The 17,119-nt window shown below is 43.1% G+C and overlaps 2 protein-coding genes across 3 annotated transcripts in view; one reads left to right on the top strand and one right to left on the bottom strand.

Annotated features, from left to right (window-relative positions):
- CCAP (Crustacean cardioactive peptide) overlaps positions 1 to 11,231 on the top strand; it is a 106,252-nt gene extending 95,021 nt beyond the window's left edge. Inside the window, exon 5 of the mRNA XM_075672334.1 lies at positions 11,033 to 11,231. The gene's annotated coding sequence lies outside the window, so the exon portion shown is untranslated. The remainder of the gene's footprint in view (positions 1 to 11,032) is intronic.
- Positions 11,232 to 11,897: 666 nt separating this feature from the next.
- Letm1 (Leucine zipper and EF-hand containing transmembrane protein 1) overlaps positions 11,898 to 17,119 on the bottom strand; it is a 49,008-nt gene continuing 43,786 nt past the window's right edge. For both annotated transcript variants that reach the window (XM_075672322.1, XM_075672313.1), the window contains 2 exons: positions 15,040 to 15,190; positions 11,898 to 13,186 (listed from right to left, as the gene is read on the bottom strand). In XM_075672322.1, coding sequence (XP_075528437.1) covers positions 12,995 to 13,186; positions 15,040 to 15,190 — 343 coding nt within the window. In that variant the 3' untranslated portion in view covers positions 11,898 to 12,994. The remainder of the gene's footprint in view (positions 13,187 to 15,039; positions 15,191 to 17,119) is intronic.

Below are 17,119 nucleotides of genomic sequence, written 5' to 3'. Positions count from 1 at the left end.
CAGAAAACTAATGTTTAACAGTCTCGGAAGAGAACAGAAGTTTACGATAGGTAGCGAGGCACTGGAAGTGGTAAGGGAATACATCTACTTAGGGCAGGTAGTTACCGCGGATCCGGATCATAAGACTGAAATAATCAGAAGAATAAGAATGGGCTGGGGTGCGTTTGACAGGCATTCTCAGATCATGAACAGCAGGTTCCCATTATCCCTCAAGAGAAAAGTGCAAAACAGCTGTGTCTTACCAGTACTCACGTACGGGGCAGAAACCAGGAGGCTTACGAAAAGGGTTCTACTTAAATTGAGGACGACGCAACGAGCTATGGAAAGAAGAATGATGGGTTTAACGTTAAGGGATAAGAAAAGAACAGATTGGGTGAGGGAACAAACGCGAGTTAATGACATCTTAGTTGACATCAAGAAAAAGAAATCGGCATGGGCAGGAAATGTGATGAGGAGGGAAGATAACCGATGGCGATTAAGGGTTACGGACTGGATTCCACGGGAAGGTAAGCGTAGCAGGGGGCGGCAGAAAGTTAGGTGGGCGGATGAGATTAAGAAGTTTGCAGGGAAAACATGGCCACAATTAGCGCATGACCGGGGTAGTTAGAGAAGTATGGGAGAGGCCTTTGCCCTGCAGTGGGTGTAACCAGGTTGATGATGATGATGATGATGACAGATTAGGCGGAAAGGTTGTTGAGCAACGACTATCAGGTTTGATGTATGCGGACGATATTGTACTGTTAGAAGATAGTCAGGAAGATTTGCAAACTCTGCTTAATTATTGTGGAGATAAAGGAGACAGTCTAGGTTTCAGTTTTAGCACAGCTAAGTCCGGTAGGATGTTTTTCAACGATACAACTGATCAGGAGCTTACAATACAAAGCCATGAAATACCTCGAGTGGCCGAATACAAATATCTCGAGGTATGGATAAACAAAGGGCAGATGTACACGAAAAAGCATGAACAGTCTCTCATAGCAAAAGGGCGAAGAGATGCCGGGACAATGAAACATAGGGCATTGTGGGGGTACAACCGGTATGAGGTACTGAGAGGTATTTGGAAATGAATAATGGTGCCGGGGCTTACTTTCGGGAATGCGGTCCTGTGCTTAAGGGCAGAAGTTCAGTCGAGACTAGAGGTAAATCAGAGAGCTGTTGGAAGATTAGCACTAGGTGCCCACGGGAAAACCACAAACGAGGCAGTAAAAGGGGGCGGGGGGGGGGTGATATGGGCTGGGCATCGTTCGAAGCACGGGAAGCTCAGAGTAAAATCCTATACGAAAAACGCCTGAGGAAATTGAACGATAACAGGTGGGCAGCTAAGGTATTTAAATACCTATACAGAAAGAGCATTGACTCACAGTGCCGGAAGAGAACTAGGAAGCTAACCAGTAAGTATGCCAGACACGAGGACGGAGACAGACAGAGCAGTAAACAACAGGTTAAAAACGCGGAAGGTAAAAAAATTCGATAAATTCAATGGAAAAGAAGCACAGTGTTGAACTATATCGATACTAGAAACAGCAGATCAGGAAGGAAACGTTTTATGATAACTCAAGAGGCAGTGCCCTACTCTTTGAAGCTAGGTCAGGATGTCTTAGAACGCGCAGCTATGAAAAACGAGAAGAAAGGGGGTTAACCTAGGGGCCCGATTTTTATTAGTCATATCATGAGAAGCCAACAAACACTGACACCAAGGACAACATAGGGGAAATTAGTTGTGCTTAATAAATGGAATGAAGAAACGATAAATTAATTGAAATTAAAGTGGATGAAAAAACAACTTGCCGCAGGTGGGAACCGAACCCACAACCTTCGCATTTCGCGTTTGATGCTCTACCAATTGAGCTACCGCGGCGCTGTTTCCCCATCCACTTTCTTGGGTATTCATGTGTACTAGTAAACCCTGGGAGTGTTAGCCAGCGCCACCACTCACAGACCTTGGCGGCGGACGTGGAACGTCCTTGTTGCCGCAGGCGTCACGAGAACGTGATCTTTTTGGGTGAAGGCAACTGGCCAATAAACCCACATATGCTACCTGAAGGCATCAATGTCGCCGGATTCGAGACCCTCGTTATGTAATAAACGAGAAGAAAGGGGGTTAACCGAGGGGCCCGATTTCTATTAGTCATATCATGAGAAGCCAACAAACACTGACACCAAGGACAACATAGGGGAAATTAGTTTTGCTTAATAAATGGAATGAAGAAACGATAAATTAATGGAAATTAAAGTGGATGAAAAAACAACTTGCCGCAGGTGGGAACCGAACCCACAACCTTCGCATTTCGCGTGCGATGCTCTACCAATTGAGCGACCGCGGCGCTGTTTCCCCATTCACTTTCTTGGGAGGAGGAGGAGGAAGTAAACTTTATTGCCCTAGAAAGAGTAATTCAGCGGTCGGGCCGGATGTCTTCATCTTCTACTGGTTGATGCCGATCTCCGGCCTGCATGGTTGGCGCCCCTATTCCGGGGCACCGCTGAGCGTGGCTGCTCGTCGGGCATGATCCACCAGCCTCCGTTGGAGGCTAGGGTCGCCGCTGGAGAGCACGCTCTCCCACTGCTCCGCACTCGGATTTTCTATTTTGTGGAATGCCTTATTCGTATTGCACTCCCATGTGATGTGATAAAGTGTGGGTATTGCGCCACACCACGGGCGTGTGTCCCTGTATTGACCTGGGAACATTTTGTATAGTTTATGTAAATTTGGGAAAGTTCCTGTCTGCAGCTTTCGCCAGTAAACTGCCTGTTCTTAAGTGAGTGTATTGTGAGGCGGGGGATATCTGATCCTCGTCCCTCTATGGTAATTTAGTATGTCAGAGTACGTTGGGATCACTGTCATGAAGTCCTCAGGATCTCTGTTTAGGTCCGCTCGGTTTGTATGCTCGCGAGCGATCCTATCTACCCTTTGGTTGCCCTCAATCTCAGTGTGCCCCGGTACCCAAAAGCATAGAGTTTCCTACAAAATTACTAGAGGGAACTCTGGCGCTAGTGTCTACGTGAGCTACAATGGGAGCGGTTGTCCCAGCATGGGAATTATGGGAAGTACATGGATTTGCCTAAACTTCGTCCTTTTTGGCTTCAAACGGCTTTGTGACTTAGTAAACTCGTCATTTTCAACAGTTTATTGCGTAATGAATAATTAAATAAACATCATTAAAATTGCCCGACTGCAGGATTCGAACACAGGGACTCTAGTACAGAAGCCTGATATTGAAACCATTAAGCCACGGATGCATGTATCGACACGCGAATGAAACGCAGTTATGAATTTATCGCGGGCATGCCAGTGCTTTGAGACGCTTGGTGCGTTTCGATTTGGGCACATAAACAAGCTCAATCATTGCAATTAATAGCAATTGTACGCGTTCCCCGGCGTCTTCTACACTTCGAAGAATATAGATTGCGCTGAAATATACAACAATAAGATTTATATAGCGTAATATACAAAGCCACAAAAACGTCTGAATCCACAAGCACGAAGATCAGACAAATCCATGTACTTCCCATCATTCCCATGGTAGGACAACGACTGCAGCGCCAGAGTTCCCTCTAGTAATTTTGTAGGAAACTCTATGCCCAAAAGATGGTGTGTCTAGTGCGTTTATTCTGTTGGCCAGCGCGGAGGAAGATTTGGAGCGCTTTTTGACCGATTCTGCCGTTAATGTAGTTTCGGCATGCTTCCTTGGAGTCTGTTAGAATTATAAGGGATCTATTCGTGCGGTAGCCCTCCACAGCTGACGTTTGAGTACTAGTACTAGTAAACCCTGGGAGTGCTGGCCAGCGCCACCACTCACAGACCTTGGCGGCGGACGTGGAATGTCCTTGTTGCCGCAGGCGTCACGAGAACGTGATCTTTTTGGGTGAAGGCAACTGGTCAATAAACCCACATATGCTACCTGAAATGCGAAGGTTGTGGGTTCGGTTCCCACCTGCGGCAAGTTGGTTTTTCATCCACTTTTATTTCCATTAATTTATCGTTTCTTCATTCCATTTATTAAGCACAACTAATTTCCCCTACGTTATTGTCCTTGGTGTCAGTGTTTGTTGGCTTCTCATGATACAGCTATAAAAAAGAAGTTTAACGATGAAGAAGACACAGGTACTGTGTGTGGTAAATCTGTAGAAACAATAATATACCTCATACTAAAATGTGATGGTATCTATCCCGATGTCGGTGCGGGCACAGTCACGCTTCCTGAGGCCCTAGGGTTTAGAGATAACAATAGTCATGTAAATAAATATGCGGTGGAAATTAGCGAAAAAGCGATTGGAAGATTGGTGGCTCAAAAGCAGAGAGGTTACATACGGTTAAAAGTGTAGAAAGAAGTATTCAAAGAAAATGGCGAATTTTAATAGCTTACAGCACAGTTACACGAAAAATAAAAAAGCTGAGCATGGTGGCAACTGCCATCACCCCGTTTCAAAGGGGACGCTCCTACCTTCTATCCATATTAAGTCGCTATTTGTGGTGATGTTTGTGGCGGACCGTGGCGGACGGTCGTGTTTTTAACGCGATAGCCTTCAAGGGCAGCTCCGGCGATTTTTCGATGTCCACAGATTTTAACGAAATTTTGAATATATGTTCTCTTTTGCACTCTGGTTATCTGTGTCAAACTATATGACTCCAAGTCCTTTAGTTTTCTGGAAAATCAATCTTAAAGATTGGCTGCGTTCCCGACTCATGACTTTCTACTGGTCACACTGTGTTTGTGACGTCAGAAACTACACTTCCACTACACCGCCACTGCCGCTAAAATCGTCGCTTAAATCACCGCTGTCTAGTTTGGAAACTCTATAAAAGCTCCCTGTGTCGTCAAGAAACATCATCAGCGTTAGCGCCACATGTACTGCGTGTTTACATTATGGTAGTGCAGGATCTGACGTGATCGACTCATCGTGCCGTCACACGAATCAGCTACCCGTTTTGGTACCTCACTTATTGGCTATCTAAAATTATTTATGAATTTCTAAGCAAATTGAATCACCCTGCGGCGACAGGACTGTCGATGCCATTTGAAAATAACAATATCCTAATATCGTTACAAAAACGCCGTGGTTACTCCTCCTTTAAGGAGCCCGTGTCGCAAAAAATGCGGTGGCTGCGGCGGCGTCCCACGTCGACATCGGCACAATGATTTTCGAATCACACATACCCAGGCCGTTCATGTGACGCAAGGAATTTACTGAACTAATTGAATTTCTCAAGCTAAATTACATAGAAAAACCGTAAACTACAATTTACACGCAACCTACAGATATGATAGCTCTCGGATTGTAATTTTAATATACGAGAAAACATAATTCTGTTGCGCGAAAACTCAAACAAGCCCCTTTTCCAGCGTTTCTACAATGCACAGACCGGAGATGGCGTCCGGCGTTTGCGCACGCCGGCGCGTAAATATCTGAGATTCCACGGAGCAGCGCGCCCGCTTTCTTAAAAGACTTCCAGATGGCGCTCGCCTCCGCCATCTAGGTAGGATATTAGGCAGCATAGTAGCAAGAGCTTGGTGGCGCAAGCCACCGCCCCGTTCCAAAGGGGACGCTCATAACATCCATCCATCCATCAAAAGTAAATGGGCTGGGAGAGTGTTGATGTATCTGTACGGGAAAAATATTGATTCACAGTGGAGGAAAAGAACTAGGAAGCTTACCAGCAGGTATGCAGCCTGTAGGGTGGGCAACACAGCAACAAAGAACGTCAAGCGGAAAGTCAGAGATACTGAAATAATCTCATGGGTGGTGGCAATGGAAAAGAAACCTGCCATGAGTAACTACCTAAGAGGAAAAAACGAAATCAGGAAAGAAACAATTTATGATAACTCAAAGGGAAGCTCATTACTTTTCGAAGCGTGATTGGGATGCCTTATAGAACACGCACCTACACTCTAAGAACAGTTTACACCCTTCGGCTTGCCCCTTCTGCCACACAAAAATAATCGTCATCTGCCTTGATGCGTTTCCTTTCTTTATCGCTGCGAGCCCAGAACTTTCCAGTAACGAATGGCACGCGCGTTATCAGCATAGAACAGTTTACACCCTTTGGAGTGCCCCTTCGGATAACGCGCGTGCCGTTCGTCACTGGAGAGTTCCGGGCTTGCAGCGATAAAGAAAGGTATTGAAAGAAAGAAGGTATTATAAGAAAGAATAATGGTATTTTGGGAGAACTTTAGAATAGGTAGGAGTTTGGATGCTAACTTATTTGTCCTTACTCAGTGTATTGAAATATCAAATGTAGAAAGGAGACTTATATGTGGCCTTTTTAGACACTACAGGAGCACATGACAACGTAGACTGCAAGATTTTGTGGGACATTCTGGAAAGGGAAGGCTTAGGCGACGATTGTCTACAGCTTTTGTGAGAGATTTACCTAAAAAATACCGTTCGCGTTGAATGGGAAGGGATGAGGAGCAAGGAGAAAGTTGATATCAACAAGGGACTGACGCAGGGGTGCCCTTTATCCCCACTGCTGTTTATGATGTGCATGGTGAGGATGGAAAGGGACCAGACGGAAGTAATATCGGGTTTACTCTCTCATATAAACAGGTGGGTACAGTAGTAGAGCAGCATCTTCCAGGTTTGTTTTATGTGGACATTGTATTGCTAGCTAACAAGCAAAGCGATATGCAATGTCTGGCTAATATCTGTGGACAGGAAGGCGATAAGTTAGGTCTGAAATTTAGTGTTACAAAATCAGGTGTTATGGCATTCAGTGAAAACAGTGGGCAGTGACAAGACAGGCCCAGGAAATACCTTGCGTAAAAGAATATAAATACCTTGGTATATGGATAAACGAAGGCAATAGATATATAGAAACAAAGGGAAAAACAATAACAGTAAAGGGGAAGAGAAATGCGGCCATAATGAAACACAGAGCGCTATGGGGATACAATCGGTACGAGGTGCTCCGGGTTTTGTGGAAAGGTGCAATGGTTCCAGTACTTACATTTGGAAATGCGGTTATTTGCTTGAAATCAGGGGTACAATCAGGTCTCGATGGCAACCAAAGATCAGTGTGACGCCTTGCAGCGAGTGCTCACGGGAAGACTACAAATGAAGCTGTGCAAGGTTATATGGGTTGGACAAGTTTTGAAGTGAGGGAAGCTCACAGCAAAATTAATTATGAAGAACAACTGAGGAATATCGAAGAAAGTAAATGGGCTGGGAGAGTGTTCAGATATTTGTACAGGAAAAACATTGATTCAGAGTGGAGGAAAAGAACTAGGAAGCTTACCAGCAAGTACACGGCCTGTATGGTGAGGAACACAGCAACAAAGAATGTCAAGCAGAAAGTCAGAGAGGATGAGATAATCTCATGGGTGGCGGCAATGGAAAAGAAACCTGCCATCAGTAACTACTTAAGAAGAAAAAACGAAATCAGGAAAGAAGCAATTTATGATAGCTGAAAGGGAAGCTCATTACTTTTCGAAGCGAGATCAGGATGCCTTAGAACAGGCATCCTGGCATAAACAGGGATAAAGCGAGATATAAGAAGGAAGAAGAAGCACGTGCTTGCTAGGGAAACTATGGAGCATGTTTTATTAGAATGTGAAGATATGTGTCCAGTGGTCGATTTAGGAATCACTGGCCTCCTCGAAGCCCTTGGGTTCAGCAAGAGCAGGGGTAAAGTAAACATGTCTGCAATATAGATTAGTAAGAGGCGATTGGAAGATCGGTGGAAGTAGGGAAACGACAAGCAACAGAGGCGTACAAAAACAAAGTTCACAACAGTGGTTCAGAAACTTTGATTATGGGAATTCAGTGTTTCTTTTTCCTTTTCTTTTTTAACATAAGTAGGACATTATGCAATAAAATAACAAGAGCTTGGTGGCGCAACCTATCACCCCGTTCCATAGGGGACGCTCATAACATCCATCCATCCATCCATCTATCCCGCAGTTGTTTTGGTATTTGGCGGGCTTTTCTTAAGGGCAAGTACAAAAAGCTCCCCCCATCAATGGTACTTAGTTCTAAACACTTCAGTCGGCTGTTTTTAAATGTGATCTACAACTTTAATCGTGGCAGTTTCTTGCTGGAGCCAATATTTAAAAAGTTAGGCAATTAGTTTATACAAACTGAATATGCAAAAAAAAAAAAAAAGCAGAATAGGTTGCACGATTCTCAATACCACCGAGTTGGTTTCAGCGCCCTAGCCCACTTTGTCGTTCTTAAAACATTGGTTGCTTTCAGCTGGGTCAGCCTGTAGATATATGAACGTGAAGAATGGAAATCGAGGGGCTAAATTTTTGTTAATCACGATCATATAAAGCCAACAGACAATGAAGCCAAGGAAGGCATAGGGGTGATTAACTGTGGCAGAAACTGAAATGTAGAAAATAATGAGGAAAAGGGAAAATAAAAGTGGACGAAAAGATAGCTTGTTGCTGGTGGGAGCCGAACCTTCAAGCTCTGCAGTACATGTGCGTTGCACTACCAATTGTGCTACAGTGAAGGCGATACTCGTATATATGCCATCACCATAGAGTGGGAAAAGAATTTTTGTCGGGCCATGCAAGTTGCAACGTTGTCACAACAATATGGGCATACTGGCAGCCAGTTGTTGTGCGGTTGATGTAAATTGCAAGCTCCGTCCAAACTACATCATGCAGCTTGGCCCAACCAATCCTTGGTTGGCCACCACACCTTTGGCCAAGGTTGTGCCAGAAGAGTTGAAGGCTGCCATGTGCTGTTCACTGTTGAGCAACCTCAGTGCGGACAAAGAAAAAAAAAACAGAAAGAAAACTGGACTTTTAAGCTTGTTGCTACCATTTTGGACATAGTGTTTCATACAATTATTACAGGGAACTCGGGCATCAGTGTCTACTGGAGTTGCAAGCAGGGTGGTTCAGCTAGCATGGGAAGGATGTGATGGTTTAGAAGACATGAGCAGGAAGATGTACTAACCATCATTCCCATGGTGGCTGAACGATCGCAGCGCTCGAGTTCCTTCTAGTAATTAGTGTAGGAAGCTCTTATGGTTTCAGGCACCTGCCAGCTTTACATGTGTTATTTCAGCTGTGCCGCTTGGCTAGCACGTGCAATGCTGGCCAGTACACAGTAGACTACACGTACTTGAATTTCCGCTGTGGAAGATGTGCTTGTACAAATGGCACCTTGCCCTACGTACGGCCCAAATTGCCAATCGACGTTTGCTTTCCAATGTTCATTTTAACGTGGCGAATAACTGCACACCGCCACAGGGAAGAAACACTGCGCACATTAATGCTCCAATTTCCAAGAATCCACCTGGACAAGTAAGCAACCTCGTGAACAGATGCTGGAGGAGTGTTATCAATAAATCAAAAAGCAAGATAAAGATGAAAACTAGCCAAGTGCATAGCGCTCAGAATGTGCGGACAGGCTGCAACTGAGGGCCCCTTTGCGTTACATTTATGTATTGCATGCGCTGATGTTACCGACCTCCATGACGAGCTGAACGGTCATTGTGATACCGTGACCCGCCGGGCCTGCTTAGTGGCTTTGCGCTACTAAGCACGAGGTCATGGGATCAAATCAGGGCAGCGATGGCTGCATTCCAATGGGGGGTGAAATGCAAAAATGCCCGTGCATACCGTGCAATGGGTGCACATTAAAGAACCGCAGATATTCAAAATTAATCCGGAGTCCAGCTTAATTAATATGGGGTGCCTCATAATCATATTGTGGTTTTGGCACGTAAAACCCCAGAAATGAACTTTTTATTTTTTTGAGCTAATCTTTTTCTGTTATCACTGTACTACATTACAGGCTGCACACAGCTGCTGCTAAGTGGTAACTCTCCTTCCATTGCCAAGGCAACTAAAAGAAAAATGCGACACGTACAGCTTTGTTGACTTGCCTTCCTTGTTTCACAGTGCTATGCAGCACCAAGCTTACTTCACCACCGTGCTTGTGTCTGCGACAATTAATGCTCGTTGAAAAATGTGAAAACAGCACGATTTTCTGAAGCGCCCAAGCATGTGAACTGTGAATGGTGTGGGCAGCCCTGTGCAAAAATATTGTGCAAAAATGAGAGGAATGCTAAAGAATGGAGCAAATCACAATGATTGTTATTTACATGGTAAGACATGCACGGAACGCTAGATAACCAGGTGTGTGGTACCACATTGCTTTTTCATCCATAGCACTATGAGAGCCAAGACAATCCAGCAGATTCATGAAGGGACTAATCTTAGAATCGTGGTTTAATCATTCTAAAATTCTGTAACTTGGCTACCCTTGCAAAATTTTATTCTCTGTTTTTCAGTCTCCCATCCACAAGCTATATTTCTATGCCAAACCTTGTGCTCTGCAGGGGAAGAGTGAGTAGCAAGGGGCTTATCAGTGTTGCACACCCATAATGCAATGTACATTCCAGGACCACTAACCACACCCCCCCCCCCCGCACACACTTTTCAATAGCGCAACCGCGCACAGTGTTGAGCAGGAACCATTGAAAAAGGGAACTGGCTTTTAGGTGCCAGATGACATCCCTTTCTTTCTTGTGTTAAATATGAACATGGTTTGGTGGACAAAAAATTTTGCAAGCTGTGAGAAACAAATTTCCAGGGCAGTGCAGATAATTCTGCAAACTGCCCACCGACGATCATTAGACAAATATATACATTTTCCCTGAAATAAGGAAAGTCTGGTAAGGCTAGTTTGCCATTAATAGGACAAGCTAAGCAGAACACTTATGCTGTGCGCCTGACAACATTCAAGCCTGCGAATGAAGGAAAAGAATGTGTCACGTCTCTCCTGTCTGTATGCACAGCTTGACCATGCAGATGTAGTCACTGCTGCACAAGTGACTATGCAAAAAAGCAACACCTTTGACATGGACATTATACTACTGTTTGCAGCATGTACAAGAAAGGTCTGGTCTGCACAATCTCCAAGCTCGTGGAGGTAGCACGGTTAGCACTCATGCGACTGGCAACACCATTTCTCACATATGCTAGTTATTGAAACTTTGATTATACGTGTTATTCAGGCTGCTATCACGAGGCTATTCCTTACTCTAGCCACAGACAGCTACATGTTCCTTTTTCAGGTGCTTGGTGACACTGTGACACTTTGCCAGGGACGGTGCCAGCTGTCCTTGGTCATGCCTTTGAGCAATGCCTGCAACTTCCATGCTCTCCAGCCAATGATGCCGCTGTGCATCTTGACAGGCCTCTTACAGGCCTGCTACTGCCCACACCTCTTTTGCAACCCTGGCTAAATGCACTCCAATAAACACTTTCCTGAAACACGACAACCAGCATATGTAAAATTCATTCAATGTTGACAAATTATATACAGTGCCTGAATGTTTGTATAGTGAGAGTTGCACTGCAGCAAGAAACATTGTTAAACTGAAAATTTTGTTAAGTCAAGGTCTCTATGTTTCAACATTACAAATGACTTCAGAGGTTTCTAGAACAGCACCACTGGATAGCTCTGATAGCATATTCTCAGAAGCATAAAATCAAGCAATAATTATCACATTAAATGCAATAGCATGTGTGGTAGAGATACCAGTGAGAGAAAAGAGCTATTGTAGAAATTACTGATAAGATATTTTTTTTGTCAAGCAAAAGATTTTTTCATTAGGGACATAAACCAAAAGCAAGCTTTAGAACAATGCAACACAGAGGACAACATATGAAATCAAAATCTGACCTACTCACATTACTAGTAAAGGTCAAGAATACTGGTACGCATAACCATACCAAGTGAGATTTTATGGCTAGCTTGCAAAGGCCTTTAGCTCTACAGCACAGAACTAAAGAGACAGAGGGAAATGAGCAATCTAGTAATAAATGTAGTGTAGCATAGCAAGCTGCTGAATTGAAATGACCACGTTAATTCGACAAGGAGGCAATACAGAAAAATGTTTTTGTCTTCCAAATGGATACACAATATTAGCACATAAATATTACTAAATTATGCATTTATTTCATAACATTAACAACATTGTTACCATGAACATGCACAAAAAAGAGACACTTCCAGTGCTCTTAGGCGATGTGTGCACTTGTTAATTAGCATTGAACAAGCTGGACCAAACATGTTTGGTTTTGTAAATGATTTCTAGCAGTCATTATTTATCGATCAGAGGTTGCACACAGTTTGCACACAGTTTGCGCACAGTATAGTTTTGCACACAGTATACTATGTGTATCCACGTGAGTGTAAAGAAGAATAACTTTTTACTAGCACAAAAAATAGGACCTACACAATGTCCATGTATGAATAAATGTCGACCACAGCATTCAAACATGTATCTTACAATAATTTTACAGTCTACAAGCCAGAACAACAAATTTGTTTGGAAAAAAATAAAAAAAATGCCAGGGATTCAGTCATTAAAAGAAATTTTGCTGTTTTGGATCTACAAAACAACAGGTCATACCTTTGTAAAACACAAATACATTATACCACATAGGCCCTCAGACTTTTATTCTTTTCCAGAAGAAATATGTCTTTAAAGAACTGTTTTATGAAATGTACAATATTTGAAAAAGGCAGGTCACGTATCACTTAACTCCCTTTAGTACAGTGTCAGTCTGTTTTGTGCAAGAATGCAAACGTTTTATCAGGTATGTCTGAAACAACTTTACAATTTAATGCACAGAGATGATAAAGAAAAGAATACTACAGAAGAGATATGGACAAGCTTATTTACCACAGAACCTTGAAGTGTCAATAATTCTAAAATAATAATAATAATAAAGAAACTAAAATATTGTTCTACAGATAGACTGGTCTAGCACGTTTCAGAAGCACAGTGCAACAACACAGGCATCTAGCAATAATTCTCATCTCATCTCTTCCATTCAAGGCATAGCACACTGATGAATTTTGTGCACATTTCCATGTATGCACGCAAATAAAACAGCCTGTTCCCCACTAGGTCATAAAGTGCTTCACTCTAGATGCCCTTAATCCTAAATGAACCAACATAGTTACACAGGCCATTTGTCAAGGGCAGTGTTAAAGTATAATACAATGCCAAAGCACACTCAGCACACTAAGTGTTTTTGTTTTCTTGCTGCTGCTCATGGTGATTAGAACTAGGTGGCTGTGCTGCACCATCTGTACTGGCTGCCTGCTGCTCCTTGTTCTTGGCCTGCAGGACTTCCTCTTTGATGAGGAGCTCAATGATTTCCTTCATCTGAGCTGGGCTTACCTTGACATTTTCACGGCCGAGGGTGTCGATGACCTGCAATTGCGAAATATCTACTTAAGCATGTGTCTCAAGACCTAAACTCATGGGAAACATGAGAATTAGGCTTGTGAAATGAAACCTTGTTTGTGACTAAAGAGAATGTTCTATCTATTAAATGCATAAGCATTTCTATGTCTACCCACTGAGAATTCTGTCCGTCCATCACGCAAGACAAATGCAATGGCTCATACCCACGTAAGGCAGAGGCTACAAGCGCTCAGCAAAGTGAAGCGAACAGTGCACGATTTTATTGAAATCACCCACACAACACATAAAACAGTATATGTTTCAATAAAGAACAAGCTCAAAACAAGCATCTGAACCATCAATAAACCACTGCATACCCCCCTCAGAAAATGTAGTGGTGGTTTTGCAACAGCTTCGCTGGACATCCAGGTTGATAATGACCGATGAGGGTTGATAAGGGCTTATACTGGTCGGATCAGGTTTCATAACACTGATAATGCCACCGGGCTGCATGGAAATGAGCAACTGGCACAATGCTTACGCATACTTAGACAACTCCGAGAGAGGTTCCTGCGTGAATTTTTAGAGGGTGCTACGACTTCACATCTGTGTGCTCATATTGCACGACTATCAGTAATAAATAAACTGATATATTAATCTCACATGGATGCATCCCTCCTTTCCGTTTGACATCATTAGAGAGTTTTAGAATAGGGGCCCCAAACGTCTTGGGGCCCCAAAGAAATAGCGTCGAAGCCACTGCACATGCGCGAGACGCAAATTGCGTTTGGGCTTTGTGTTGGGAACGCTATCTCACCGATTTAGCGGGAGCCCAGATAGCGGCTCCAAAAGCTTTGCGTCAGCAAACATGGCAGCACCCATCGAAGTGACGGCGCTAACCTAGCACCAAACTGGGTTCGATTTATGGTAACGCTTGAAGTTCGCAAGCTAGAAGTGACTGCGGTTATCACTTTCTCTCAACTAGCGTGTTATGAAGATTGATTTATTAGATGCCGCTGATTCCGAATTCGATTGTGGATTTTATGGCTCGTAGGCCTAACACGGCTAAGCTTGGCTGGTGAAGGCACGTAAAGTTGGTTTGCTCAAAACTAAGCGCAGCTAATTGTTTGCTGCTTACAGAATAACCTCTAAATTGTAATTAAACACGAATACACGCAAGTCAAAATTACTATTCCTATCATAAAATGGTATATTTTATTTAATTATTTCTAATAGCTTTTCTTTGACACCGTAGTGGCGCTGTCAGCGCAAGACGCTATCCGAAAACGAAAGCCCTATTCTAAAACTCTTCACTCCTGCGTGCCCCAACGCTAACACCCGCAAAGCTCTTTGGGGCCCTAAACTATTGGGGCCCCTATTCTAAAGCTCTCTATTATTTGTACAGTCGTATGTGTTAAACCACATCAAGGCCAAATTTTACACATGATGCTGACATACCATGTTCTTTTACAATTCACAATCAGGACAATAGTAAGACTATCTCAATAGGGTCAAGTAAGTTTCGTGCCCTGTCTCCCAGACCTGGTATCACACTGTGCAAGACAAATAGCAATGACAGTCTTTAAAACAGTCTTTAAGTGGTAACACAGCAAACATGGTGCTGCTCTTACGAGACGAACAACGATCTGCATCATCTGTACCACACAATGCATGTATGATATGGCAATAAACTCATGCAATCTGAGATTATAACGGCTAGATACAATCCGACCATCATATGGTTTCGCCAGCCACATCGATGGTGATACCCAAGTTCTACCATTACACAATCCTGGGTATAGTTGCAGCTAAAGGTATTGAGAGTTCACTGTACTGAAATCATTGCCCTGAAATGTGCTCTCCATGAAAAGAGAACCCACCTTTAACACATGGTCAATCTTCACAGCACCATCATGGTCAATGTCGAGCGTGTCCAAAAGGTCGGTGATCATCTCAAGACGTGTATCGTTAGACGACTTCTGGATCCGCCGCATAGCCAGCAGCAGGTCATTGATTTCAATCAGGTTGTCCCTGAATGCAAAATACAGACAATGCCATGATCAAAGTGAGCTCCTGCAGTCTTGAATGGTCCGCTAGACTAATGAAAAGTAAAGGACTGTCACAATGCAACCAGGTTATCAGTTGAGCCTGGAGTTCAAATATTGTGTATGCTTTCACTGACCAAGAAGAAAAAAAAAAAGAAAGAAAAGCAAGTGTTATTACACGGTGACAACACTGTAATGACTTTTACATAATTTGATATTTCATCCCAAAAGACACTGGTACATTAATTTAATTAAGGCTTACTATAAATTCTGTTCATACCCTTTCTCACTCCTTCTAGTGTTGACTACACAAATTGAATGTTATTAAACTCAGGAACTAGCTCTGGATGGTGCTACTCTGTATCACAAGACTGTGTATGTCCTGTACTTTACATGCCTCATAACTTGTGAGCACTATCTGTCATAGGATGAACAGATTTGGACACAGGAAACTACTCTGCATAGTGCAGGGAATACAAACTGCACTTACGTTGGTCAAATGAGGGTGGCCCATAAAATCCAGATAAAATTTTAAACATGCTTTCTACCCAGGCATCATGTCTCACCAATAGTATTAATAGCAGCCTTTTGACACCAACAGCACCGGATACCCTATATTGTAATACAGTAGACTTTTGTTAATTTAACTCTGGCCAATTTGATTCTGACTGAAGGTTCTGGCTGGTGCCCATACGTTTCTATGGGCGAAAACTTTCATTATTTCAATCCTGAAATTGGCCCTCACTGGATAATTCAAACTTGACTGGTCTGCATGAATGGATCTAGTCCGAATGGTGAACCCAATGGCTGCAACGTCAGTCTTGGAAACGACTGAGGGATAGTTAATATATTGAAGACACATTAAATCTCCCGCCAAAAATGTCTATTTCCAGTCTGCCATAGAAAGATGTTAAAATGAAAACAGCAGCTCAAAATGAATGATTACCATATTTACTTGTTTCTAATTTGTGCATTTGTTTTCAAAAAAAGTAGTCCGAAAGTTTCTTATGTGGTGCAATTGGGTCCAAAACCACAATTGTGGCCTTCGCTACAGCCTAGCATCAGAGCCAGTACCATCATCATTGTCATCAAAAGATGGTGACAGAACAAGTTTTCGCATAGTATGGCAATGACGACGCACTTACAGTTTCAAGGGCTTTTGTAATCAAAGTTATTTTATATGCTAAGGTAGTAGCAACAAGTTGTGTCACGCATATTTGGTATTCCGGAGAACTGCATCGGTTGCAGGATGAAGCAGCTAAGTCGTAAGTCTAGCTGTGGGTCACCATATCCTATTTACAATGCTCAATACAGTCAGCTTGCATGTCAGGCGGGGGGAGGGAGGGGGGAGCAGTGGCTTCAAGTGCAGATTTCACCATGCATATTCAGAGTGGATGACAAACTGCCTTTCAATGCAGAAAAGCGACGGATCACCTGAAGAGGAAATCTGTTTTGAATGTTTGCACCTAGCTGGATTCTCAAAGCCTAGGAAACAGTTTCCTCAAATACAGTGGAAAGAATGTTAAAGTGTCTAGAATCTCAACACCCTTGGTAACCCTGAAGACTTAATTAACTGGGAAAAGGCCGTCCAGATGAGCTCAGTGAGGAGCTAACAGCATAATGACAAATGTTTAAGTCAGAAATGCTTCTTCTGTGGCAAAATGTACGAGCACTTCCAATTGATAAAATAAAAGTTGTTACTTGTGTTATGGCCACAACATTCCTGTTTAAATCCTTGAAAAAGAAATCTGCCGCCATAATGTGTCTACAGATAGTAATACATAAATGCAATGCTTCATTAGTTGAAAAACCTGCAAGTGCGCTTCTCCACACACCTCCTTTGACCTAATCAAGATGGAGAACCTCTGGCTAGATTCATAATTAAAGCATCAACATGCGAGCTGGTGATGTCGCC

The sequence above is a fragment of the Dermacentor variabilis genome, chromosome 1 (assembly GCF_050947875.1).
Source record: "Dermacentor variabilis isolate Ectoservices chromosome 1, ASM5094787v1, whole genome shotgun sequence".
NCBI lineage: Eukaryota > Metazoa > Arthropoda > Arachnida > Ixodida > Ixodidae > Dermacentor > Dermacentor variabilis.
The sequence above is the reverse complement of the archived record's forward strand: the minus strand, read 5'-3'. Positions and strand labels throughout refer to the sequence as shown.